At 36.2% G+C, this 27,524-nt stretch overlaps 3 protein-coding genes across 3 annotated transcripts; all 3 read right to left on the bottom strand.

The window, feature by feature from the left end:
- Positions 1-5,174: 5,174 nt before the first annotated feature.
- On the bottom strand, positions 5,175-6,059 carry LOC114371370. Its single transcript, XM_028328833.1, has one exon. It carries the CDS (start codon positions 6,057-6,059, stop codon positions 5,175-5,177), a length of 885 nt encoding a protein of 294 aa, XP_028184634.1.
- Positions 6,060-7,374: 1,315 nt separating this feature from the next.
- On the bottom strand, positions 7,375-7,944 carry LOC114371371. Its single transcript, XM_028328834.1, has one exon. It carries the CDS (start codon positions 7,942-7,944, stop codon positions 7,375-7,377), a length of 570 nt encoding a protein of 189 aa, XP_028184635.1.
- Positions 7,945-17,867: 9,923 nt separating this feature from the next.
- LOC114371372 lies at positions 17,868-19,712 on the bottom strand. Its single transcript, XM_028328835.1, has 3 exons — positions 18,758-19,712; positions 18,528-18,646; positions 17,868-18,080 (listed from the first exon to the last, which is right to left on the bottom strand). The coding sequence occupies exons 1-3, from the start codon at positions 19,710-19,712 to the stop codon at positions 17,868-17,870; spliced, it is 1,287 nt and encodes a 428-aa protein (XP_028184636.1).
- Positions 19,713-27,524: the final 7,812 nt, after the last annotated feature.

The raw sequence follows: 27,524 nt of genomic DNA on the forward strand, positions 1-27,524 counted from the left end.
TTTTCTTCTAAGCGACCATTTAGAGGAAACACTGGGTCCAACAAAAAAGAAGAAAAATCACTCAAAGTGTATAAATCTCACACAGGTAAGTGTTTTATCCTAATTCCGAACCATAGATATGTCATGACTTGATTTTGCAAATCATTTCCTATCAAATTAAAGATCACAGGGTGATCATGGATCAATAGGACTTTTTCGGGAATGTTGTTTTGGTTGGAAATTCGGCTCTAAGTGTTTGGGCCTTTTCCTTTTCTGTTTTTGTTTAGTGCGGGGCGAGAAAGTCGTCAGTGCACAGGATTTTGGTTAGCGATCAAAGGGAGAGGACCACTTCAAGCCGTGGTTTCCTTTCTTTTCTTGTTTGCTTGTGACAATTCTGTATTGTTCAGATATTTTCTAGTCCAAATACTTTTCTGTATATTTCTTTTGTTTTCTTCCGATCTTTGATAGGAAATTTTTCTTTCTTCTTTTTTTTGCTTTCTTCCAATCTTTGATTAGGAATTTTCTTATTTTCCTCTTCTTCCGATCTTTGATCAGGAACTTCTTTTTTTTCTTTTCTTTTTCTTTTCTTCCGAGGGCAAAGATGAACATTCTCACCCTAGGCAGACGAAGGTCAAAATTATGGTCGCTGGGCAGGATGTTACTGAGTAGCAGTGTCATCCATATTTGAGTCAGAGTAGTCATGTTGGTGCGCATAATCCACAACCGCCTCCCCGCAGCGGTCCGGGCAAAGTCTTGCCCCAGTATGCACAACAGTTGGGCGATGGCCTCCTCGTCAAAGCCAGAGGCCTGGTCCCTCCTCTGGCTGAATTCGCACTGTCGGTAGAACTCTAGGACTATCCCAGGGTCGAACATGGCCATGGGAGTCACTAGAGGTGTCCAATGCCTACGAGCTATCTCCTCCTGGAAGTCTGAGTACTCATCCTCTATGAGCTGGATGCGCCTCTCCCTATGGAACGATTATCCCTTGATGGCCTCAAAATGCTGCTGGTGCTCGACACTTCGGAACCGGTGACTATCGAACTCCACGGAGGCACTGGAGCTTTCCCCATGGGTGTCCCTCCTGGACCTCTTTGTGGAGAGCTTCTTCGGAGCCATCTCTTGTTGGGAATGAATAACAGTGCAAAATGGAATCAAAAAACATTGAGAAATGGTGACCTGAGGCTGGAAATCCAAGGGATCCAGTGAGCATACGTTTTTTGGATGAGAGGAAGAAGTTTTGGGTGAAAAAGTCACCATTTCCCTCTCCATTTAACCTTTCTCGTGCAGGGGGTGCTCGCCCAGGCGAGCTAACCTCGCCCAGGCAAGCTAACCCTGTGCATCCTTTTTTTTTTTCAAACAAGAAAATCACGCGTTCACCTATGGGTCCGTGCTCGTTTGCTCGGAGTCCATAGGATAAGTTAGGCATATAAAAAGATAGAAGCTTTAAAGGATACTAGGTTGTCTCTTAACAGGGCCTCCTTAACATGCGAAGCCAATCGCGGGATGATGATCTGCTGACCACCAGCCTAGTGCCTGCTCGTACCCGTCCCTGAGCATCTGAAAGCAGGAAATGGCATTTATGCACTGAAAATATGGCCACGCTACCACTTACCTTGGTTCATCCCTGTCTAGGATTTGACACTGTATTGACCACCTCTCGAAATGATCATGTCCCTGTCTGTCGATTCACAAGGTACAAAATGCATGTGCATGCGTATGCATGGGCAGTTTCAAACGCAATAATTCTTTAGCAAAAACCCATTGGGTTCAGTTTTAAATAAGCACTTAGAGCATCCCTATAGGTCGAGCGAAAAGGCTCGGATCATTTAAAAAGAATATGCATCCTTAAAGGCACAAAACCAGGGTTGAAACAAGGAATCATAAATCTCGCCCTCTTTAAATGATCGTGATGACAATTTATAGAGGACAGGAATCCCTAGGGGAAACCAACAAAAAATTAAACATGGAACGACTCTCCTAATTGCCCCAAGTCTCAAGCGTAGTATCGCTTGAAGACATTGGCATTTACGGGTGAAGGTAGTTCCACGTCATCCATGTTAGTGAGCACAAGGGCCCCTCCGGAGAAAGCCTTTTTTACCACGAAGGACCCTTCATAGTTTGGTAACCATGTAGCGTGAAAGGGAGCATCTTGTGCCGGTCCTTGTATGACACGGTCATCTTCTGAATAATCTTCTTGATATTCTTGTTGGCTGCCTACACTACTTCGTTCATCTTGGGCCTGTAGGGTGTGGAATTGTGGTGTTGGATCTTAAATTCCTCGCACATTTCCCCCCATCATTTTATTATTCAAATTGGTGTCGTTGTCTGTGATAATCTTCCTTGGCAAACCATACCGGCATATTATCTCCCTCTTGATGAACCTAACCACCACACTCCTTGTGACACTAGCGTATGAGGCAGCTTAGACCCATTTGGTGAAGTAGTCAATCGCCACCAAGATGAAACGATGTCCGTTCGCAGCCTTGGGCTCTATGGCTCAGATCACATCTATCCCCCACATGGAAAAGGGCCACGATGCGGCCAATACATTCAATGGCAAGGGCGGAGCGTTGACATTGTTTGCAAACGTCTGGCATTTGTGACACTTCCTTACATGGAGGCAACAGTCGCTTTCCATGGTGAGCCAATAATAGCCCGCCCTCAGGATCTTCCTAGCCATGGTGTGCCCGTTAGCGTGCGTACAGAAAAAGCCCTCATGGACCTCCTCCAGCATGCGTCCAGCTTCCTTAGTGTTCACGCATCGGAGCAACACCATGTCATGATTTCTCTTGTATAGTATGCCCCCGCTTTAAAAGAAACCGGCCGCCAACCTCCTTAAAGTCCTCTTGTCATTGTCAGAAACTTCCGGTGGGTACTCTTTGCTTTCAGCGTATCGCTTGATGTCAAAATACCAAGTTTTACCGTCCCACTCCTCCTCTACCAAACAACAATATGCGGGCCTGCCACGACACCAGAACTTAATGTATGGTAGGTCTCCGTGCGGTGTTAGCTGGAACATGGACGCTAAAGTGGCGAGCGCATCGACCATTTGGTTTTCCTCTCGGGGAACGTGATGGAAAGGGATCTCATCAAAGAACTCAGTCATCTTCTTGATGTAGGTCTGGTAGGGTATTAGCTTGTGCTCCCTAGTTTCCCACTCTCCTCTTAGCTGGTGAATCACCAGTGTCGAGTCACCGTACACCTTGAGTAGTTTGACGTTGAAGTCAATTGCTGCCTGGACACCCAGGGCACATGCTTCGTATTAAGCCATGTTACTGGTGCAGTCAAAACCAAGTCTGGCTGTGAAAGGTATGCATTGATTGTCTGGAGAGACCAATTCCGCCCCAACACCATGGCCCAGAACGTTAGATGCTCCATCGAACCACACGATCCACTTGTCCCAGTCCTTTTCTAGCTTCTCTTCAAATAAGGCCATGATGTCCTCATTTGGGAACTCAGAATGCGTGGGTTGATAATCATTGAGAGGATGCTGAGCCAAATAGTTCGCCAAGGCGCTTCCCTTTATTGCTTTTTGGGTTATGTAGACTATGTCGAACTCGGATGGCAAAACCTGCCACCGAGCGGTCCGCCTCGTGAGAGCGGGCTTCTCAAATATGTACTTGATCAGGTCCATCTTGGATACCAGCCAGGTGGTATGGCTCAACATGTACTGTCTTAGTCGGTGGGACGCCCATACCAAAGCGCAACATGTCCTTTCCAGCAGGGAGTAGTTCATCTCACAGGCCATGAACTTCTTACTTAAGTAGTAGACGACTCGCTCTCTTTTTCCCGACCAATCATGCTGCCCTAGCATGCACCCCTTTTGACTTACGATGAAACCCAACAGCTTTCCCGACTTGACCCCGAAGGTGCACTTAGCAGGGTTTAACCTCAATTGATGCCTCCTAAGCCTCTCGAACAACCTCCGCAACTTGACGAGGTGTTCTTCCTCAGTTATGGACTTGGCAATCATGTCATCTACATAGACTTTGATTTCTCGGTGCATCATGTTGTGGAACAAAGCCACCATAGCCCGTTGATAGGCTACCCCGACGTTCTTGAGCCCAAAGGACATCACCTTATAGCAGAACGTTCCCCACAGGGTAACAAACGTGGTTTTTTCCATATCTTCTAGCGCCATCTTTATTTGATTGTAGCCTGAGAAACCCTCCATGAAGGAAAACAAAGCGAAATTGGATGTGTTGTCTACGAGGACATCGATGTGTGGCAGAGGAAAATTATCTTTGGGACTGGCTCGATTCAGGTCCCGATAGTCCACACACATTTGTGCCTTCCCATCTTTTTCACCTCCTCCTTGATCTTCAGCGACTTCTCGGGTTTCATTCCCCTTAGCTTTCGCTTCACCTCCTCCTTGTTGTTCTGCCTCTATTAGAAACAATCGAAAGATATATATACAAGGTCATCCAACCACCTAACTAAGATTTCTCTTATAGCTTTTCCTGACATATCTAATACAGCTATCTATCCTAAAAATAAGTGATCCCAATAATCAAGAGATCAAGATACAAAATAAAATTAAAATACAATAAGAATTAATACATACAATCAGAATTAATACAAATAGAATCAATTAAGATCAGCACAATCATGTAGCAATATTCTCAATACAATTAGGATTAGCACAATCATACAACAATATTCTCAATGCATTATATAATCATCCTTTTTCAGCCCCCTGGACTCTTTACAACCGCTAGGTGAATTGTATAGATCCAACTAAAAAGTTTAGTTTTAGAATTTTACATATCTACTGCGAAGGCAATGCTTATGCTGACAAGCTTGCTTCTTTTGGTGCATAGAATGCGGGAAAAAAAATAGTAAGTGTCATGAATCTCTGACATAAGCTTGAACCAATTAACATTGTTTGAATGACAACTGTTGTAGTTGGACAACAATCACATAGTTTTTCCACAATGGTATGCTTTATGTTCCTATTGGTTATAGTTTTGGTATGCTTTTGTTCCTATTGGTTATAGCTTTGGTGCTAGAATGTTCAATTTGGAGTCCACAAGAGGAGGATCTCCATATGGTGCTGGAGTTTTTGCTGGAGATGGTACAAGACAAGCAAGTGAAATGGAGCTGGAGCTTGCAGAGTATCATGGCAAGTATATATGAAATTAGCCCATAAAAGCTAGATTGAATTATGTGATTAAAATTCCATTAAGCCCTCCTAGCTACGTCAACATTCTAGTTTGTCCCAAGTTGGTGACCTCTAAATCAAACTTCTTAATGCACTCAAACAAATCATTGGTGACCTCAAAATCAAACTCCAAGTCAGTGTTGTCATAAAAGAACTCTAGATTTAAGAAGTGGGCAGCTGCATGCAATGGTCTATGAAACTGACAATTCCATCTTTTATCAATGATTGCAAACACATCTTTGTACTTGCTCTCATTGTTGTTGAAAGACTTGATAATTGTTTCATTTGCCTTGTCCATTGCTGCATAAATATAGCCCATGGCTAGTTTCCTTTCACCATCCACAAGATGAAGCACTTTCACAAGTGGAGCCATGACTTTAAGAGTGTAAACCACACTATTCCAAAAAAAAGGCATGAGCACTACCTTTGCAGCTTCTTTTCCCTTAAGCTCCTTAGAAAGCTTGTTCAAGGTCCATTCATCAGAAGTAAACATCTTTCTAATATTGACTTTCTCTTTGGGGAGCCTTTCTAAGGTTAGATAAGAAGTGGCAAATCTAGTAATAGCATGTCTCACCAATTCCCTCTTGTTTGTAAAATTTCTCAACAAACTTAAGGTACTAGAATAGGCATAGATAAACCCAACTAGATTAATTGCCCTTCTACTTGTCTTCCTTATCAAGGGAAGCTTCCCAATATCTTCAAGCATCAAATCAATACAATGAGCTGCACAAGGAGTCCAATAAATATGTTTCCTTTTCTCCTCCAACAACTTACCCGCTAAAACATAGTTGCTCCCATTATCGGTTACAACTTGAACAACATTCTCTTCTCCAACTTCCTCCATAGTGGCATCAAACAACTCAAAAATCTTTTCACCCGTCTTTACAAAATCAGAGCCATCAACAAACTTCAAAAACATGGTACCAACTTGAGAGTTAATAAAAAAATTAATGATGCATCATGTTATGTTGGACTATCATTACCAAAGACAAAAATCATTAATGGTACAAGAGTACATGTTATGAGAAGCATTCATACATGTCTTGGGGAGTTAAAATGTCATATTCTTACATGCCCATACTTCAACCCCATTAACTTATATGATGTGTCTCATGTGAATTGAAGCACCTGAACTCTTAATTTGCTTCAATCAGCTAAAGGGGTGTAGCTTGGATTAGCAAGTCACACACTACTATCTAATGTCTTATCAGACTCTTATTTACAACCATAAAGGTGACATTCGAATTATGTGAAAAGAATAAAAACTAAAGCAATTATGCCACTGTTTGAAAATAGAAATTGAACATAAAGTGCTTGTGATCTCCCACCAAAATTAGTGTCCATTTTAACAGTAACAATATGCGAAGCGACACCTTATCCACAACTTTATTATTAGAACGTTTCTTATAATATCTTTGATGAATCGTGCCCTATGTACTGCTCCTAATAACACGGCATGCTACTAATTTTAACTCATGTGAAATGAGGAATGAAGTAAAGGCTAAATTACTTTTGGCTACATTAGATAAATTTCTCAATAAACAATTATAAAAATTTAAAATAAAATGAATTAAAATGGATATGAATTAATAACACTTAATCACATATTATGTAGAGATTAATATAGATCATATGATTCAAAACCACCAAATAATTTTTCTTGTTGAAATTTAGTGGTGTTAATTCTAATAGGCACTTCAACACATACGTAATAAAGAGGATCAGTTAATTTAGAAAATTTTAAAAAAGTTGAATGAAAGAACTTTTATTGAAGTTAAGCTTATGATTTGATTTTAGGTTATGAAAGAAGTTTAATTATTTTATCGTTTTACTTTTTTTTTTTTTATCTCTGATTAGTGGCATTGCAGGGAAGTTTGTTTAAATATGGTTAAAAATCAAAATCAATTGAAAAAACTACATGGACAAACTTTTATAAAATTTGAATACACAAGTTAATTTTAATTTATGAGAAATTTAATTCATTTAGTTTTATATTTAACTATTTATTATGGAGAAGAACATTATCGCTACAGGGCACATAAAAAATCTACCATTCATAAGTTTTAAAGCAATTTAGAAGGGAAAACACATGATGATGATGATGATTACATTCAAATGATGCAACCTTGTTGTCATGTAATTGAAAAAAAAAAACAACTTGACAAGTGATGATGGGTTCCAAAAACTTATAACATCCCCCTGATGTTTTCCATTTACAAGGTTGACCCAATCAATTAATTTTTAACAGCAAGAACCTGAAGATAATTAGGAGCAGAAACAGTGGTGGCATTAATCCTTTGTTGCGGAGAAGAGTTTTCTCTCTGAGAGGGGCTTCTCCAAAACCCACTTCCATAAAACCTCTCCCACATCTCTTTCTCCAACTCCACCACCTCCTTGTCCTTCTCCACCGAGCTACGGCTTCGCAGCACCGCCACGTCGCCGCCGTCGTTGCTGCACAGCGGGTAAACCCGCCCGGCGCTGATGATGTCATCGCAGCAGCCGCAGGTGCACCGCGGCCGCGACGGGACCGCCGCTGCTTCCTCCCTGGTCTGAAGGAGGAGGAGGCGGCGGCTCCGCCGCTTCCTCCGCAGCGCCTTCTGGCACAGCATCGCCGGAACCTTGTACATCGCTAGGTACATAATGTTGGCCAGGCCGAAGGAGAAGCAGCAGCACACGGCGGCGGTGCCGCCCACCGCCTCCCCCATGACCCGCGTCCCTGCCTTCCGGTAGCTCTCACTCTGCTGCAGCAGCAGCGGCTGCCGCCGATGAGATGCCGCCGTCGGAAGAATTACTTTTTTAGACATAACTGATTAACAGAATCTGTTATGAATGACTAATTATTTATTCCTCCAAAAAGAAAAATAAACAAAGAATGGATCACTAGGGTTATTTATCCCTTCTTTTCTCAGCACCAAATGATCATGCACACGATGTTCTCGTGTGGATTCCTTAATATTCTGAAGAAAGAAGGAACAAAAAAAAAGGTTTTTTCAGAGTGCGGCTTTATCTTCTTCCTTGTCCGTGGCCATGGCGCAATGGGGCATAGGGTCATGAAAGTTATATAGGAAAAGATCAAATTTGGTTTTTTGATGCCAAATTAAACTTTGGTAGATAAATAACCTAATACTTGGAGAAGGGATAGAGGTGTTAATTAAGGGTGATTTTTTTTTGGGAGTTATATGTTTTGGGTTTGGAGTGAGTGGAATTTGATGGAAATAGCTCTTACTTAATCTAGAAATAGTTGACGCAGTGGCAGCTCAAAACTTATATGTTAATTAAGAAACTAAGGCACACCACACGGATGTAGAATATATTAGAGAGGTGGCAGAGGCTCCGTAATTTGACAAAACCTCTTAGGTGATTAGTGTCATTTACCCAAAATTGTCCGTGACTAGTCCATTCAAGTGGTGTTTGAGCCTTCCCTTGGTTGTTCAAACCATTTATTTCTTAGTAGAAGAGTGGTTACTCACCTCATGGGGATAAGGGAGGTACCTTATGGCAAACATATCCTTTGCTTTGGCCCTCAACCACCATGGCCTATGTAACTCCTAATATGGTTTGTTGGCAACTCAGCTTCACAAGTACCAAACATAATAACCTAATTTTAACTGAGGAAAGTAATTTATCAAAGAATTTGAATTTCGATAATTTAGAATTCATTGTTTGGATATTTTTTTGTGAAAAATTTAAAATTTTAGAATTTTAAAACAGAATTTTAAACAACTAAAAATCTGAAATTTCAATTTCCTTCTAAAATGTGAGAAATTGAAATTCTCTTCTTAAAGTCTTCTTCAAGAAACACCGCATAAGATTGTGGAACATCGATCGGGTTTAAGCGTAGAGAAACACGTATAACTAGCACACCAATCATATCTTTTCTTTTTTTTCATTCATTTTTTTTTCACCCTCATAATTTTAACTTTTTTTATCTAAACAAAAAATTTTGAAAATAAAAGAATTTCAATTGAAGTATTTGAAATTCTTAGAATTTAAAATTTTTCAGAATTTTAAATTCCTCCATCCAAACACACTCTGCCAATCCAACAGATTGACATTTTCTCAACCCAAATAAGTTGACAAGCACTAGGTCCAAAAGGATCATCCTAAGTTTGAGAGGATCAAATAAGGTTGTGTATCCTTTTGAGTATTTTAGCCAAAGCGAAGTTTTATATGTTTACAATGGTGAAAGATTTTCATTGGTGTTTGGAGTAACAATAGTGTTGTGCAGTGGTTAAAAATGAAAGTAACTAGGAGCAGATTTTAAAAACATATATTACATAGGTTCTTATTTGAACTAGTGTAAAATGACATTTTACATTGGTTCAAATAACAACTTATAGGAGTTCCCCTTTTTCAAGGAAAGCCCAAAAAAGGTCACCTTCATCCTATCACAGAGAGGATATAGTCAAAATTATCAGCTTGGAAAGGAAAGCTTAGTCAAAATTTTCATTCATAGCATGCTCACTTATAGCTTTCATGTGTACTTATGGCATGCTGAGCTTTTGAAAAAAAAATGATCGATGAATAAGAAACTTCATTTGGAGTGGGGATGTGGAGAACATTCAATGTAGCTTGGAACTCCTTGTGTTTGTTGATGATGGTCTCGACCTGCGATCTGTCACAACTATAAACAGAGTTGCCATGTTGAAGTTGGGTTGGGAGTTGATCTCTTCAAATCTGCATTGGATGAAACTACCGAGGGGAAGAGTTTTAAAGAAGAACGAAGTCATCTCAGGTCATATTTCCTCATCCATTTGGATTGACATTAAATCTGAGTTTGTTTTTTGACGAATAATTCCATTTGGCTACTAGGAAAGGGTACCATCAATTTTTGGTGTGATAGTTGGTTTGATATTTCCATTTCTAATCTATTTGATATTCCTACTATGAAACATGCTCTTCTCCAAGCTACTATTTGTGAATTTTGGAAAATGGGTAATTGGTATCTTTCTAATTTCCTTGTTGAGAATTTTCTTGATATTACTGGCATTATTTTGTAAGTGATTATCCCGACTGCTATGGAGGATGATTGTTTGATTTGAAAAAAATCTCCTTCAGGAATATTGACCCTCAAATACTCTCATTTGTTCCATTTCCCCATAATGAATGATGTTACTTAGGCTAAGAGAATTTGGAGCTCTTGTATTCCTCCCTCCAAATCTGTAGTGATATGGAAAGCTCTCCATCATAGGCAGCCAACAGATGAAAACTTAAGGAGAAAATGTATTACTATTGTTTCGATGTGTTACAAATGTGGGAGTTGCTTCGAAACCACTAAACACATTTTCTTATCTTGCTCCTTTGCTCATCAAATATGGAATTGGGTTCAAAATATGCTTGGCTGATCCTTGGATCTTTCTTCTGTCCAGAACATTCTTTTGATTAGTATGGTTAGTAGATCTTCTCAAGATTAAGACTTTGTTCTTTCAACTATAACTTTTGCTATCTTCCATATATGGAATAGAAGAAACAAAATTAGATTTGAGGATCATTGTCAACCCTAATATAGTTACCAACTTAATTTCTTCTCTAGTGCCCTTATTTCTGGTAACCTATCTGCTAGAACACTTTCTAATTCCAAATATGATTTTGGTATTGTCAAACAATTCTCTGTTGATATCCATCCTCGAAAGCTTGGCCAGATTAAGCAAGTAGTTTGGTTTCCTCCCCCTAGGTTGTGGTTTAAATGTAATGCTGATGGAGCTGTGAGGGGGAGCCATGGTTTTTCCGGTTGTGGCAGATTTTTTTGTGAATGGTGACCAACGGTTTTTAGGTGTTTTTGCTTTTAGCATTGGTTTAAGCACAACTTTTGAAGCTGAGATGTGGGCAACCATGAAGGCAATTGAGATAGTTGTTAGCAAAGGTTGGCCTAATCTTTGGTTAGAAACCAATTCTTGCCTCTTGATTCATACCTATAATAAGAAAACAGTAAATGGAATTTGTTGTTTTGCCTCTATTAGAAACAATCGATAGATATATATATATATATATATATATATATATATATATATATATATATATATATATATATATATATATATATATATATATATATATACAAGGTCATCCAACCACCTACCTAAGATTTCTCCTATAGCTTCTCCTGACATATCTGATACAACTATCTATCCTAAAAATAAGTGATCCCAATAATCAGGAGATCAAGATACAAAACAAAATTAAAATACAATCAGAATTAATACAGATAGAATCAATTAGGATCAACACAATCATACAACAATATTCTCAATACAATTAGGATCAACACAATCATGCAGCAATATTCTCAATATTCTCAATATTCTACATTACCCCCCCCCCCCCTCAAGTGGGAGCATGAAGATTTCGAATGCCCAACTTTCCAAGCAGAAGATTAAGTGGTGGATGTCCCAAAGCCTTAGTAAATGTGTATGTGAGTTGTGCATGGGTAGGAACATACGAAGGCTAGAGGTGACCATAAATAATTTCATTACGTACGAAATGACAATCGACTTCAATGTGCTTCGTACGTTCATGAAAAACATGATTCTGCGTAACCTGACTATCACAATAGAGTTGCATAGGCATGGGATGAATGATACCAAGACTTGAAAGAATACCATTCACCCACTTATGTTCGCATGTTGTGTTAGCCATCGAACGATACTCAGCTTCAGCAAAGGACTGGGACATCATTTGCTGCTTCTTGGTCTTCCAAGAGATAGGAGAACGACCTAAAAAAATGATCCAACCAGTAAGTGACCATCGAGTAAGGGGACAAGCAGCCCAATCAGCGTCACACCAGCCATATAATTTTATATCACAGTCGCTATCTAAAAAAATCCCTTGCCCCGAATTCCCTTTGAGATATTGCACCACCCGTAGTGCAGCAGTCCAATGTTCTGCTCGTGGTTGTTGTATGAATTGAGAGAGAACATGGACACTATATGACAACTCAGGTCGAGTAAAACAAAGATAAATAAGGCGACCAACAAGCCTGCGATACCTGTCTGATTGTCAAGAAATTGTCCTTTGGCAAGACTAAGATTATGGTTTTGCTCTATTGGAGTTTCCATAGGCTTTGCTCCAAGCAATCCAACTTCACTAATAATGTCTAAAGCGTATTTTCTTTGGCAAAGAAAAATCCCAGTACGATATCTGACCACTTCCACTCCTAAAAAATATTTCAAGAATCCCAAGTCTTTCATATGAAAACACTGACTCAAATAATCCTTGAAGTGCTGAATAAATGTAGAATTATTTCCACAAATGATTAGATCATCAACGTAAACCAGAACCACAAGTTGCACATCTTTATCAATTAAAGTGAATAAGGAATAATCTGAGTAGGATTGGTGAAATCCATAATGCTTGAGAGCTGAGGAAAGTTTAGCAAACCAACAACGGGGAGCTTGTTTTAAGCCATATAATGATTTTGCTAGCTTGCACACCATACCTGGCTAAGCAGTGTAAAATCCAGGAGGTAATTTCATGAACACTTCCTCTTGCAACTCACCATGAAGAAATGCATTATGCACGTCCATTTGATGAAGAGCCCACCCCTTTGCTACAACAACAACTAAAATAATCCGAGCAGTGACCAATTTGGCCACAGTAGCAAATGTTTTGGTGTAATTGATTCCTTCCACTTGAGGGTTTCCAAGAATGACTAGGCGAGCTTTAAACCATTTTATAGTGCCATTGGAATGGTACTTGATCTTGTAGATCCATTTATATTGCAAGGCCTTTTTATTTGCTGGAAGAGGACACATGGTCCATGTGTGATTGTCTTCAAGAGCTTGTATTTCATGTTGCATAACAGAGCACCATCTACCATCTTTAACTACCTTTGAGAATGTTGTTGGTTCTTTCTCTGCAATCACAACAGCAAGAAACCTGCGATGCTGGACAGAAAATTTATCACAACTCATATAATGTGTTATAGGATAGGGCGCAACTAATTTTCACTGTGGAGAGAGTGAACAATGGGATGGGCTCATCTTATGGACAATATAAGTCACAAAATCTTACAGCTTCACAGAGGGAATTCTGCTACGTTTACCTCGGCCAAGAGATTCCTCATTATTTGGTTCAGATTCATCATCATCATCATCATCACGATACACTTCTCTTGATGTTCCAACATCTTGAGTGAGCTCCAATTCGACACGCCCCTTACTTCAAGAATCCTATCTTCTGTAGCCACCACTGACTCCTCACTCATTGCATTTTCAATTTCAGTTTCAACACTTCCCGCTACAACATTACCAGTGGAAAGAAAAGGGAACTCATTCTAAAAAAAAAATTAACATCTCTTGCCACAAAGTAAGTTTTGTTATCTAGATCAAAAAGCTTCCATCCTTTCTGTCCATGAGGGTACCCAACAAACACACACTTTTTACTTTTGCTAGCAAACTTGTCGCCCTTCTTACCTTGATTATGATCATAACATAGAGACCCAAACACCCTTAACTGATCATACAAAGGTGGTTTCCCATTAAGCACCTCATAGGGAGTTTTTCTATTTAACAATGGTGTTGGCGTTCTATTTATTAGATATCCAACTGTTAAGATGCACTCACCCCAAAAACAAATAGGTAGTGTTGGACAAGTGACCTCAATAACTTGAGAGGGGGGGGGGTGAATTAAGTCTTACAAAATTTCCCACTAACAAACTTTTAACCCCTTTTTAAATGATAGGCTCAAAATGTAGAAGAAGAAGCAACAATCAATTTAATAATGTTCTTTAACTGTGCAAGACAAAATTGATTGCAATAAAATAAATAAGATAAGGGAAGAGAGAATTGCAAACTCGATTTATACTGGTTCAGCCACTTCCCATGCCTACGTCCAATCCCCAAGCAACCCACTTGAGATTTTCCACTATCTCTGTAAATCCTTTCAGACTTTGAACACACCTTGGGATCCCTCATCCTTGTGTTCAAGATTTTCACGCTCCAAGAGACACACCGTCTCTTGATCAAAACTGAGTTCAAGAGATGAACAAAAAGATTTCTCTCCTTTAGAGTAGATGATACAAATTGAAGATCCTAGAAGAATTCTCAATAAATTTACAAGTGTTGGTCCAAGAGTTGTTTAGAGAGCATTTGACAATTAAGCTCTCTTAGAACATCTCTTTCTTTCTTTTTGAAGTCAGACACACACATATATAGGCCCATCGTACCTTTTCAAAATGGTTTGAAGAGATGTGTCTTTTCAAAAAGATTTTCTGAAGTTTTCTCATTGGTAATCGATTACAGATTTCTGGTAATCGCTTACACAGTTATATTTTGAAGGGTCATGACTTTTCAAAGCATTTTCTAAAGTTTCGTTACTGGTAATTGATTACAAACATTTGGTAATCGATTACAAGATTTAAAATTCAAATTTCAAAACCCTTTTGAAAAGCTCATTTGAAATCTTGTCTTATGGTAATCGATTACACTGCCTGGTAATCGATTACCAGTGCCTTAATTTGTTGGCAAATAACTGTTTGAGGCCAAAGCTGATCAACCAGTGAGATTCTTTTAACAAATGAACTAAGGCCTTATCTTTTTCTTGATCTTGTTTGCTTGACCTTGAATTAATCTTGAAGCAATTTCTGTTTGCTTAACCTTGAATGTTTCTTGAAGCAATCTTGTTTGATTATACTTTTGGCATAATCAAGAACCTGTATTCATACATTTACAGGTAGGTTACCTTAAAATCTCAAAGCACGAGCAACAATAAGGATATGTCTATGTTTTCTTTCCACTCTGCCATTTTGCTAGGGGTTTCCTACACATGATGCCTGAAAAACAATGCCACACTCAAGAAATTGCATTCTTAAACATGTAAATTCAGCAAGACTCGTAACACTTCCTTTTTATCAAGCAACAAATAAATCCAGACAACTTGAGAAAAATCATTTACTATAGTTAAAAAATAATAAGCTCCACAAGAAGATGGTGTTTTGTAAGGCCTCCACAAATCACAGTGAACCAATTCAAAACTACTACTAGCTTTATGACTACTCAAAGGAAAACTATCTCTAGTTTGCTTTGCCCTCTGACGTACATCACATGCTTTATGTCTAGTTACACTACTATCAATATTTGGAATTAACTGAGTAATCTTCAAGGAAGGGTGCCTCATACGCTTGTGCCAAAGATCAAATAAAGACATATCATCTACTTTGAAAACTTTCTCATGACAAATCCCTCTAAAATAGTAGAGCCCATCTCTTCGTTCACCCATTCCAATCAGCGTCCTCAAAGTAAGGTCCTGCATAACACACAAAGAGTTAGTGACCTAGACTATATAGTTTGTATCTATCAATTGAGTCACTGATATTAAATTGCAATTTAATTCGGGCACATATAACACATTGATAAGCTTCAATCCTCCTTCGAGAGTTATAGTTTCTTCCTTAGTTGCGATAGCTTGTTCTCCATTTGTTAGTCCCACAGGACATCCTTGCACAAGCTTCAACTCATGAAGAAGTCTCAAATCTCCTATCATATAATTAGAGGCTCCTATATCAATAATTCACACCGTGTTTTTACCTATCATTCTTTCTATGGTGCTTCCCTTATGATTGTTCAGAAGATTCACCAGAGTTTGCCACTACTCACTGCTCAAACCTGTCAGTCCGCCCTTGTGTGTATCCATCGCTTATAGAATCGTTCCTCCATTGGAATGACCATTTTGGATACCCAACCACCTGAAAACAGTTTGTGGCATCATGTCTTGTTCGGTTGCAGTGCCCACAAACCGTGGACTTGTCTTTTGCATCTCCACGCCCTCTTGTCCTTCCACCAATTTGCACAGCCAGACCAACAACTTCCCCTCGTTCCTCCTTGGTTCTGGAAATTGCCTTCACACGTTTTTCTTTTATGAGAGTAGCATATACTCTGTTAAATGATGGCAACGGATTAGTAGCAAGAAGATTTGAACGGACTGTCCCATATAACACATCATCCAACCCCATCAAGAATTAATGTACTTTTTCTTCTTCCCTCCTCTTTTCTAATTTTGCCTTGATGCCACGTTTGCATCCTCCACACGTGCATGCCGGTATCTGCTGGTAGTTTGTCAATTCATCGCACAACATATTTAGATTTCCTTAGTAATTTACCATGGTCATTCCTTCTTGCTTGCATTCAGCCGGTTCTGATTTCAGTTGTGGAATCCTAGGGCCGTTCATCACTGAAAACCATTCTTTAATGTCTTCCCACAATTCTTTTGCATTCTCCATGTAAGAGATAGTGGAACGCAATGATGTTTTAATGGTGTTTAAAATCCAAGACACCAACATAGATTGCACGATCCACCAATCCTCCATCTCTGATGATCATTCCTTTGGATGCTTTACGGTGCCATCCACAAAACCCCATTTACGCCATGCACGTAAGGAGGTTTTCATAGCCTTAACCCCTTCTTTGTAGTTTTCACCCCGTAATTGGACTTGGGTGATCACACTTTTAGGATTGTCATTCACACTCAGATCATATGGAGACGATGTTCTCTTTACCGTCTCTGATCCTTCATCGTGCTTATCCGCCATTCTTCAATACTCATTTTTGAATCAGAGCCTGGCTCTGATACCAAGAAAACAATAAATGGAATTTGTTGTTCTGCCTCTATTAGAAACAATCGATAGATATATATACAAGGTCATCCAACCACCTAACTAAGATTTCTCCTATAGCTTTTCCTGACATATATGATACAACTATCTATCCTAAAAATAAGTGATCCCAATAATCAAGAGATCAAGATACAAAATAGAATTAAAATACAATAAGAATTAATACATACAATCAGAATTAACACAAATAGAATCAATTAAGATCAGCACAATCATGTAGCAATATTCTCAATACAATTAGGATTAGCACAATCATACAACAATATTCTCAAAATTCTGCATTATATAATCATCGTCTTTCAGCCCCCTGGACTCTTTACAACCGTTGGGTGAATTGTATAGATCCAACTAAAAAGTTTAGTTTTAGCATTTTACATATCTTTCAGCCCCCTGACAAGCTTGCTTCTTTTGGTGCATAGAATGCAGGCAAAAAAAAAAATAGTAAGTGTCATGAATCTATGACATAAGCTTCAACCAATTAACATTGTTTGTATGACAACTGTTGTAGTTGGACAGCAATCACACAGTTTATCCACCATGGAATGCTTTATGTTCCTATTGGTTATAGTTTTGGTATGCTTTATGTTCCTATTGGTTATAGCTTTGGTGCTGGAATGTTCAATTTGGAGTCCACAAAAGGAGGAACTCTATATGGTGCTGGAGTTTTTGCTGGAGATGGTACAAGACAAGCAAGTGAAATGGAGCTAGAGCTTGCAGAGTATCATGGCAAGTATATATGAAATTAGCCCATAAAAGCTAGATTGGATTCTGTGATTAAAATTCCATTAAGCCCTCCTAGCTAGGTTAGCATTCTAGTCTATCCCAACCAATGTTGTTAATGGCGGATGGCGGTTCATGGCGGAAAGCCAAAAATCCACCATAAAAATATGGCGGATGGCGTAGCGGAAAATGGAGAATGTCATGGCGGACAAAAAAATATATACATATATATAAACTCATTGAAATTGAAAAAAAAACATGGATTGCATTCAAATAAACTAAAAAAGTTTCATGAGTTCATACAATAATCAAGTACCAACACCAAGTAAACTCATTAAAGAGTTCAAAATAAGAAAATGATAAAAACATAATGCAAAGTGCAAAGTGAAGGTTCGGGCTCTAATCATCTTCTCCAATCCCAACATAATCATCTTCGTTATTATCATATGGTAATGGAGCATCTCCCTCTCCCTCTTCCCCATCAGATGCCTCAAAATTGACCATGATTTCTTCTTCTTCAGATTCAAGATCAATATTCTCCTCAAAATCTAGATCCTCATCATTTTCTTGGACTGCTTTTTGCTTCCTTGATGAAGATCCAACAACCATTGCCTGTTTTTTTAGTAGTTTGGGTAGCAGCAACACTTGTTGTTTTTTGCTTTTTCCGCCTAGTATACATCCTACACTCCAACCCCCGAAGCCTAATACACAGTTGCCTAATTTAGAGCATCATCATCTTCAAATACCAAATCATTTCCAGCATCATTATCATCATCTTGATCCATCTCTCCCACGATCCATTCATTGCACACATCAATATCATTAAGAGAAATTGGATCAATTTCATCTCTTGCATTATATCCTTGCTTCAATTGTTGGTTGTATTTGACAAACACCAAATCATGCAACCTCTTGTGCTCAAGCCTATTTCATTTTTTGGAATGAATCTACAACATAACAAATAAATTTTGATTTCAATCTCAAATATACTCCAAATAAAACTTGATCATCAAAATTAAATAAAATTAAAAAGTATAGTTAGAGTTTTGTCACAATTACTTGCTCAAACACACTCCAATTTCTTTCACATCCTGAAACACTGGAAGTCAAACTCAAAATTTTAATAGCTAGCTTCTGCAAATTTGGAGTTTGTGACCCAAACATTCGCCACCAATATGCTGCAATACCAATTACCAACTAAAAGCATAACTTAGAATTCTGAATTATAACATTAATACATAAGAAAATAGTATAGTATTTGTATTTGTCATATGGTAAAAGTTTCTTACTAGGAGAATGGGTTTTCCTTTGAGCCATTGCAAAGTCAAAACCAAAGTGTTCAGCACCAATCTTGTAAAGATGCAACTCGGTTAGAATTTTCTGTTGCACATCAAATTGTGGAATTAACTTCTTAATGCACTCAAACAAACCATTGGTGACCTCAAAATCAAACTCCAAGTCAGTGTTGTCATAAAAGAACTTTGGATTTAAGAAGTGGGCAGCTGCATGCAATGGCCTATGAAGCAGAAAATTCCATCTTTTATCAATGATTGCAAACACATCTTTATACTTGCTTTCATTGTTGTTGAAAGACTTGATAATTGTTTCTTTTGCCTTGTCCATTGCTTCATAAATATAGCCCATGGCTGGTTTCTTTTCACCATCCACAAGACGAAGCACTTTCACAAGTGGAGCCATGACTTTAAGAGTGTAAACCACACTATTCCAAAAAAAAGGCATGAGCACTACCTTTGCAGCTTCTTTTCCCTTAGGCTCCTTAGATAGCTTGTTCAAGGTCCATTCATCAGAAGTAAACATCTTTCTAATATTAGTTTTCTCTTTATGGAGCCTTTCTAAGGTTAGATAAGAAGTGGCAAATCTAGTTATAGCATGTCTCACCAATTCCCTCTTGTTTATAAAATTTCTCAACAAACTTAAGATACTAGAATGGGTATAGATAAACCCAACTAGATTAATTTCCCTTCTAATTGTCTTCCTTATCAAGGGAAGCTTCCCAATATCTTCAAGCATCAAATCAATACAATAAGTTGCACAAGGAGTCCAATAAATATGTTTCCTTTTCTCCTCTAACAACTTACCCTCTAAAACATAGTTGCTCCCATTATCGGTTACAACTTGAACAACACTCTCTTCTCCAACTTCCTCCACAATGGCATCAAGCAACTCAAAAATCTTTTCACTTGTCTTTAAAAAATCAGAGCCATCAACAGACTTCAAAAACATGGTACCAACTTGAGAGTTAATCAAAAAATTAATGATGCATCTTTGTTTCCGATCAGTCCATGCATCGAACATAATAGTACAACCATACTTGACCTATTGCTCCCTATGGCCTTTCATCAAATTTTCAGTATACTCAACTTCCTTCTTCAGGAGTGGAACTCTGATGTCATGATAGCTAGGAATGGGCAAATGTGGCTCATATTGACGAATGGCTGCAACCATATTCTTAACGCTTTTCAATTTAATGAGGTTGAATGACAAACCGCTTGGTACCAAAAGCGTGCAATATGTTGATGCACCTTCAATACTTCATTCTTATCCATTGACTCTCTTATGTTCATTTGCCTCAACATCTCCATTTTTCTTCGATTGATTGCATTTTCTAAATTCTTACAAAATTTTTCCATTGGTCCTTTTTTAGTCCCACACTTTGTCTTTGCACTTGCAGTAGCATTACAAGAGTCCGCAAACTCATCATTTTCACGTCCATCACATCCAATTGATTCACCAAATTCAAAATCTCTTATATTTGTCATATTACCACTGCCAGAAGTACTGTAAGTGGTCCCACTTTTTTTTGTAGTCATATATTCCTTCAACTCTTCGACTACATTTGGTGGAGTTTTCTTGCAAGCTGCAATGTTACCCGACTTCCTAATCAGGTGTTGTTAGGCTCTGATTATTCCTCCCTTTGTGATTTTTTCACAGAAATTACAAACAATTGTGTTTGTATTCCTTCCACCAGTGGATGACAATATTTCCAGCTTGGGTCTGTCTTATTTTTCCTCGTTGCACTTGTAGTAGCAGCATCGGATGATGGTTCAGCCATTTAAAAGAGGACTGAACAGAAGAAAAATTATGGTGTCAAATAGAAAAAATAAATAAAAATGGGACTGTCAAAAGTAAAAAGAGAGTGTCAAATAGCAAAAGGAAAAAAGAAAAGCTAAGGAGTGTCAAACAACAAAAACAAAATTAAAAAAAAATTAAGCTAGCACGCACCACTTCGTAAAAGCCGCGATGTTCACTGCCTTCGTGAGGGTAGTCGCTGCCGTTCGTGCCGGTGCTCGTCACCGCTGTGGGGTCGTCACTGCTGGCTGCGTTCTGCGTGCGGGGGGTCGCGATTGGGTGCAGGGGTTGCTCTTTTAGTTGGAGTAGTGCTGCGTTCTGAATTCTGATTCAACCTGCGTGGGAGGGGAGGGCTGCGCTTTTGATTAACTTACCGGGTAGGGTTGGGTCGGGTCAGCACAATTCCTACCGCGAAAAAAAAAAACAAAAAAAAATGCTATTTCCGCCATGCCGCCATAATCGCCATGACCGCCATGGCATCGCCATTCGCAACCCGCCACGCCACTGCTATTCGGTGGCATTTTTTCAAAAAACCATCACGCCTTTCCGCCATGGCACTGCCATCACCGCCATTTGACAACACTGGTCCCAACAAATCAAATAATATTTTCATCAATATAATGATAGATTTAAATAAATAAAAAATCGATGTAATATTCTTCGTTATAATTTAAAATATGTCACCACACCAATATAGATTTTCAACGTGAAATGTCATCTTTGTAGTATTGTTAGCCTTAACTCAATCACACTAAGGTATCTTCCCCTATCCCTAGGAGACAAACTAATTACTTTTCTATTAGGGAATAAACAACTTAAATGATTAACAGAGTGTTAGAAACAATGTTATAAAACTCAGACCAATGATTGACTTTATATAATACTATGCCAATGGGTTACAACCTGAATTAGTGAGTTATTAATTGAATTTTATGATCTAGAGTTATACACTTTTTTTCCCCAAATATATGTCAACAAATCCATACAGTGTAGTGGTCTAAATTTTGTACGCTATTAGGTGTTATGTTAATTTGATCCTTGCCTACTTTAATACCGCTTGCTTTGTACACGAGAGAGTAAAACAAGAAAAAGCTAGCAACCAAGGACTGAGCCAGCCCCCCTCCCGGGGGGAAATGTATACATATATAAATTTATACGAAATATTATTAATCTATATATTATAAAACATTAATTAAAATAACAATATATATAAAATATATCTTTTTGAATTTTTCATAGCATAAAAAATATATTTAAATATATTTTTCGTTCTTACAATTTAGTATTTTTTTTTCATTTTTGTCTCTGTGATTTCTTTTAATCATTATAAAATGTGTTCGTTTTATTTTTTATACTTAAAAAGCTTTAAATAGTTCTTTGAATAGTTAAAAAAATGCTTCGAATAGTAAAAAAAAAATGTTATGTAAAATGCTTTAAGAACGAAAATGAAAAAAATACTAAATTGTAAAGATAAAAAAGATATTCAAGCCTACACTTATCTATAATTAAATTTACACTAGAATTTTCAAATCAATTTTATAATAAATTTTCTTTGTTGACGAAAGTTAATAAATAAATTTTAATTTTCAAATCAATTAAAACTAAATCAGTATAAATGAAAGACTAATAAAGTTATTTGATTTCTAAAAAAATAAATTTATTTTATTGCAAATGAAACTATTTTTAACTTTTAAAATAACAATAACTAATTATAAAAATAAAATATTACTTGAACAATTACACTTGAAATTTTTATCTTATATAAGTTAAAAAGAATGCAATTATCTCTACTTTAAAGTCTATAAAGAAAAAAATAAAAAATTTATTTAAAATAAGAAAAATGTCATTATGTTAAATACTGTTATCTACAAAATTAAATCTTATTAAATAAAAAATAATATTAAAAATATAATCTATATATATACCAAAAAAATATTGCAAAAAATTAGGGGAAGTATCTTTTTGCTGGGAACATCATCAACAAAAAATTATTATGTTCACTATTTTTCATCCACCGATGCAGAAAATTATCCAGTTTTCCATTCTCGTATGAGGCCGGAAAGTTTATTGGCAATAGGTCGGCAGAAGAATTTTCGGGGGTTATTTGATTCATTTTTTTTAGTTTTATTCATAAATTAATATTAATTTATCTTCGAATAAATTTGTTTATTTTCTTAGTTTCTATCCAATATTTTTTTTTAATAGAAACTAAGAAAAAAAGAAAATAAATTATTATTTGAATATTCTTGAACACAACTAGAAAATGGATCCAATACTTCAAAATAGAATTAAGCTTAGAGTCATATGAATGAAAATCTCATGCAAGCACGAATTTCTGGAGGGGAGAAGGCACTAGTACTAATCCCCTTTTCTTAAAATTTCTCATGTACATTATTAAGTAAAATCAAGTAAAGTTATTTCTCACAGATTTCTAGATCTATCCGTCCAAGAGCACGATAGAAAGTTATTATTACATAGACTATATTGATTTAAGAAAAAGAAAAAAGTTATTACATAGAGATGTTTTAACCTAGTTTGATGACATCAACATCAAATCAATAATATATGATTCTAAGAATTAACTCGAACTGGTTAGTACACCAAAAATAAAAAACTCGAACTAGTTATAAGTTTTATTCCTAATCCATCCGACCAATTAGTTTAATAACACTAGTTAGAACTTAAAACATTCGAAACACACACTTGAATCTTGAAAGGACTAATCATACGCAGTCTATAGGCTGGTATCTGAGGCTTAATAATAATAATAATAATAATAATAATAATAATAATAATAATAATAATTATTATTATTATTATTATTATTATTAAGTTAAAAAATTATTAAAAATTAACCCTTTATGAAAAAGATAAAAGCAAATATTTTCATCATTTTATATTTATTATTATTATTATTATTATTATTATTATTAGGTTAAATTACTCATTTGACCAATTTCAAGTTCACTTCTCAACCAATCACATTTCCCACTCGGATGAGGTTGACACATCACCTGACTCACCTTCATGTTGGCTCATGATCTAGGAAAGTGTACCTAATCTAGTAGTAAAGAAACAATAAGTATTATGTATTGTATTCACAAAGACTTGGTGTAATATTTATGAATTGAGCAAAAAATGTAATCTAAAACATTCACTGCAGTGTGTTGTCAATTTGTTTTAGTGAGTGAGACATTGTTTTTCAGTTTTCAAAAGAGAATTTTGTTGTAGCAAGACCTGAGTTTGCTATAGCGAGAAAAGAACAATTGGTGGATTTTGAAAAAAATTTGGAGCAAAAATGGAAATCAAAGAAAAAAGGCATTGCTGACTTGAATTCCATAGCATTCAACATATGGAAGTCAATTTCTAATCATTTTCCTAGTTCAATGCAACCAAGATTCAGCTCAATTGATTAATCCTAATTCCTTATGTGATTAATCTTTTATTCCTAAGCTAAATTCCTAATTCCTTAGGTAACTTAACCAAGAACTCAGAACATGAACAATGAATCTCTTCAATGCAAACATTGATTTCATTCCCGAAATTAAGCAATCACGCAATTCCAATTCAAATCTAGAATCAATTTTTTTCAACACAATTCAATTCCTAAAAGCTAGTTTGATCAAGCCTAGCTAAGCATGCATTTAAGCAAATATTTGGAATATGATCATATGTATAACAAAGAAAATAAATCAGAAAATGAAGAATCACATACTTGGTTACTACTTCATTCAATTAACAACTTCAATGTATAGCTTCAATGGATCTTGATTTGGTCTAAAATAACATTAAAATCAAAAGTTACAATAGAGAGAGAGAGAGAGAGAGAGAGAGAGAGAGGGAGGAAAAAAATGCAAATCTATAAGTCTGAATCGAAAAAATGACAAAAGGTGCCACTTATGATGTTACAAGTTATTTTAGTTAGAGCGAAATCTATTTATTTTTTCTGTCACATTAGACTTTCATTGTAGCGAGGACACTTCTTGCTACAACGAGGCTTCATCTTTTGCAAATGATACTTCACTTGAATCTTCTTGCTCTATGACCAACTTTCGCTATGGTGAGAGTTGTACTCGTTGTGGCGAGTGCTTGCTCAATATCTTAGTCTTCAACATTCATATTCGTTGTGGCAAGTCTTCACATTCATTCACTTGATAACTGGTCCTCTTTTGCTGTGGTGAAGGGTCATCTAGCTATGGGTCAGCTTAAGTCTGCAACTTATCAATCCTTTAAACTAAAAAATATCTTTGTAACATCAAAATTTAAAACAAAACAATAAAAACTCTCTTTTTATTTTCTGAAATGATTTTTTATAATAGTTTATTCACAATAGCAACAATATATTAACAAAAATCCTAAAAAAGTTAGGCTAATTGCTCACAAAAACAAAGTGTGAGAAACAATTATCACCTCACCCGCACACAACATTGTGGAAGGATAATAAAAGGGTCATCTTCAATTACCTTTGTGTTTTGGGTAACATTGGGGTAGTTATGAAAAAATGGTCAAGGTTGTGACATCTTTAATTCACGTGTTTGGACTTTTTTGTTTTTTTGCTTTAATTGATGAGGTGCTTGTCATTGAAGGGAAAGTTAAAGTTGTGGCCTTAATGAATCATCCTTGTGTTCCAATGATGTTTTTGTTTTTATTTTGGATTGTGAAGAGTTCCATGAGAGTTGGGGATTTATGTACTAGATCTATTTTGTTGGAAAATGCATATGTATTATTGAGAAGAGTTGCATGAGATTTTGGATTGTAAATTGTCTTTTCTTCCAAAAAAATTTTCAAGGTTAGTGCATATGTATTATTGTCAAGAGTTGGCATGAGGTTGTGGATTGTGAATTTTCTTTATGTTCCAAATATGTTTTCTTTCTTTCTTTTTTTCTTTAATTGATTTGACGGTTTTTAAGCTGCTAGATATTTTAATTTGAAATTCTAAATGAATATTGATGATTTTAAAACCCACCACAAATTGTTGCTTAAAAATTTAATGGACATATGAACACTTAACAGAGCCAACCAAATGGTCGGGACTACAAAATATAAAAAATTTTAAAATAATGATTGCATGCATTTTATGAATTCCATTTTGGCTTAATGATACTTTTGGTCCTTAAGGTATCACAATTGAGAATTGAAATACCTAAAGTTTCAATTGAGCTAGTTGGATCCCTCAGCTATCACAAATGTGTGACTTTAGTCCCCTATATATCAATTGCGTCAATTGGGTCCTCATGTACACAATTGTATAAACTTCATTTAAGTATTGTAATTGTGTGATTTTAGTCCCCAAGGTATCACAATAATGTGATTTTTTCCCTGAAAAATGATAGTTCTAATAGTGCAATTATAAATTTTAAGGTACTAAAATCGCACAATAGAGACATCTAAGGCACTCAATTGTCACAATTGAAATCTAAGGGACTAAAATCACACATTTGTGATACGTAGGGGATCCAATTGGCATAATTGAAATTTAGGAGACTAAAAGTATAATTAAAAATGTATTTTAATTACTTAAAATACATTAAATATTTTACTTATCTATTTAAAATACATTAAATAATTCTTTGACCCCCTACGAAATGGAATGGAGATTTAATTATTTGGGCTGTTCTATTTTAAGCCTACCTCCAAACTCGACCTACCTTAGTTGAAGATGAGAAAATGAAAATCCCCAACCAAAGTTCAAAAGGTTGAAATTTCTAATAGAATTAGATTTTTATGTATTTAAGATGCCCTTTCATTCAAACACTACATAATGCAGAAACTACATCACAATTACAAACTCCACTAACAAAGCAAAGAAACAACATAAAGGAAACATAGTTTACCAATACATGATGAAGACTATTCAACATAACGAAAACATAAGTCCTAGATAATCAATCCTAACCACACCCCAAACATTAATTTGATTAAGCTAGTGCTCATTCTAAAACATATCAAATTAAAAAACAATGACTAAATCTTTAAATAGGGCATCATCAATTGAATGCCGTATATGGTATGTGCAAATGATTTTCTATATAAACCATTTGGGGTACAGAAATGTATATCTGTACTGAGTTTTTTTCCAGGTAGTTTTCTTTTACAGCGTCAGTCTTATCTGTTATTTGAAGAATAATTTGGTTTAATAATTAGTTAAGGAAAATGATAGTTAATTTATTACCAAAGGAGGGCTATGAAATAGTTTTTAGCATACTCCTTCTAACACCCCATCTGTAATTAGTTGGAATTTATTGAAAACTACAAATTCAAGAGAGAGAAAATCATTACATATGATGTGGGACCCAACAAATTTTGTCATTTCCAATGAATGTCAACCAATAAAAGAAAATGTATTGAAAATAATTGGTTCCTAACTTTTATCTTTTTTACTATATGTCAATTATATTTTGGTACAATTGACTTTATACTCCCATTGCAGTTTGCACCACTGAGAAATGAGTCATATCATGTTGAACTTGTTTATCTGAATTTGACTAGATAAGAATCAGTTATGTTTGAAGCTCAATTTGAATTTATTTTTTTTCAAGCTGAAAGTCAATTCAATTCAAGCTCATGAACCAATTTGGTTTAGATCATTAACTCGATTCGATTTAAAATTATTATGTTACATTAATTTATTTCATAAAAATGGAATTAATTAGAAGTTAATTATATGAATTTGTTAATATAAAATATTAATATATATATATATATATATATATATATATATTTGATATTATATATAATTAATGTGGAAGCAATGACTTCCAAGATTATTTTGATGATGTCAAAGAATCAAGAGTTAAGCAAATTCCAAAGATTCAAGAATCAAGTTTCAAGATTCAAGAACAATCAAGATCAAGATTCAAGACTCAAGATTCAAGATTCAAGAGAAGACTCAATCAAGATAAGTACTAAAAAAGTTTTTCAAAACATTGAGTAGCACAAGAATTTTTCACAAAATCTTTTACCAAA

This window comes from Glycine soja, chromosome 10 (genome assembly GCF_004193775.1).
Source record: "Glycine soja cultivar W05 chromosome 10, ASM419377v2, whole genome shotgun sequence".
Lineage (NCBI taxonomy): Eukaryota > Viridiplantae > Streptophyta > Magnoliopsida > Fabales > Fabaceae > Glycine > Glycine soja.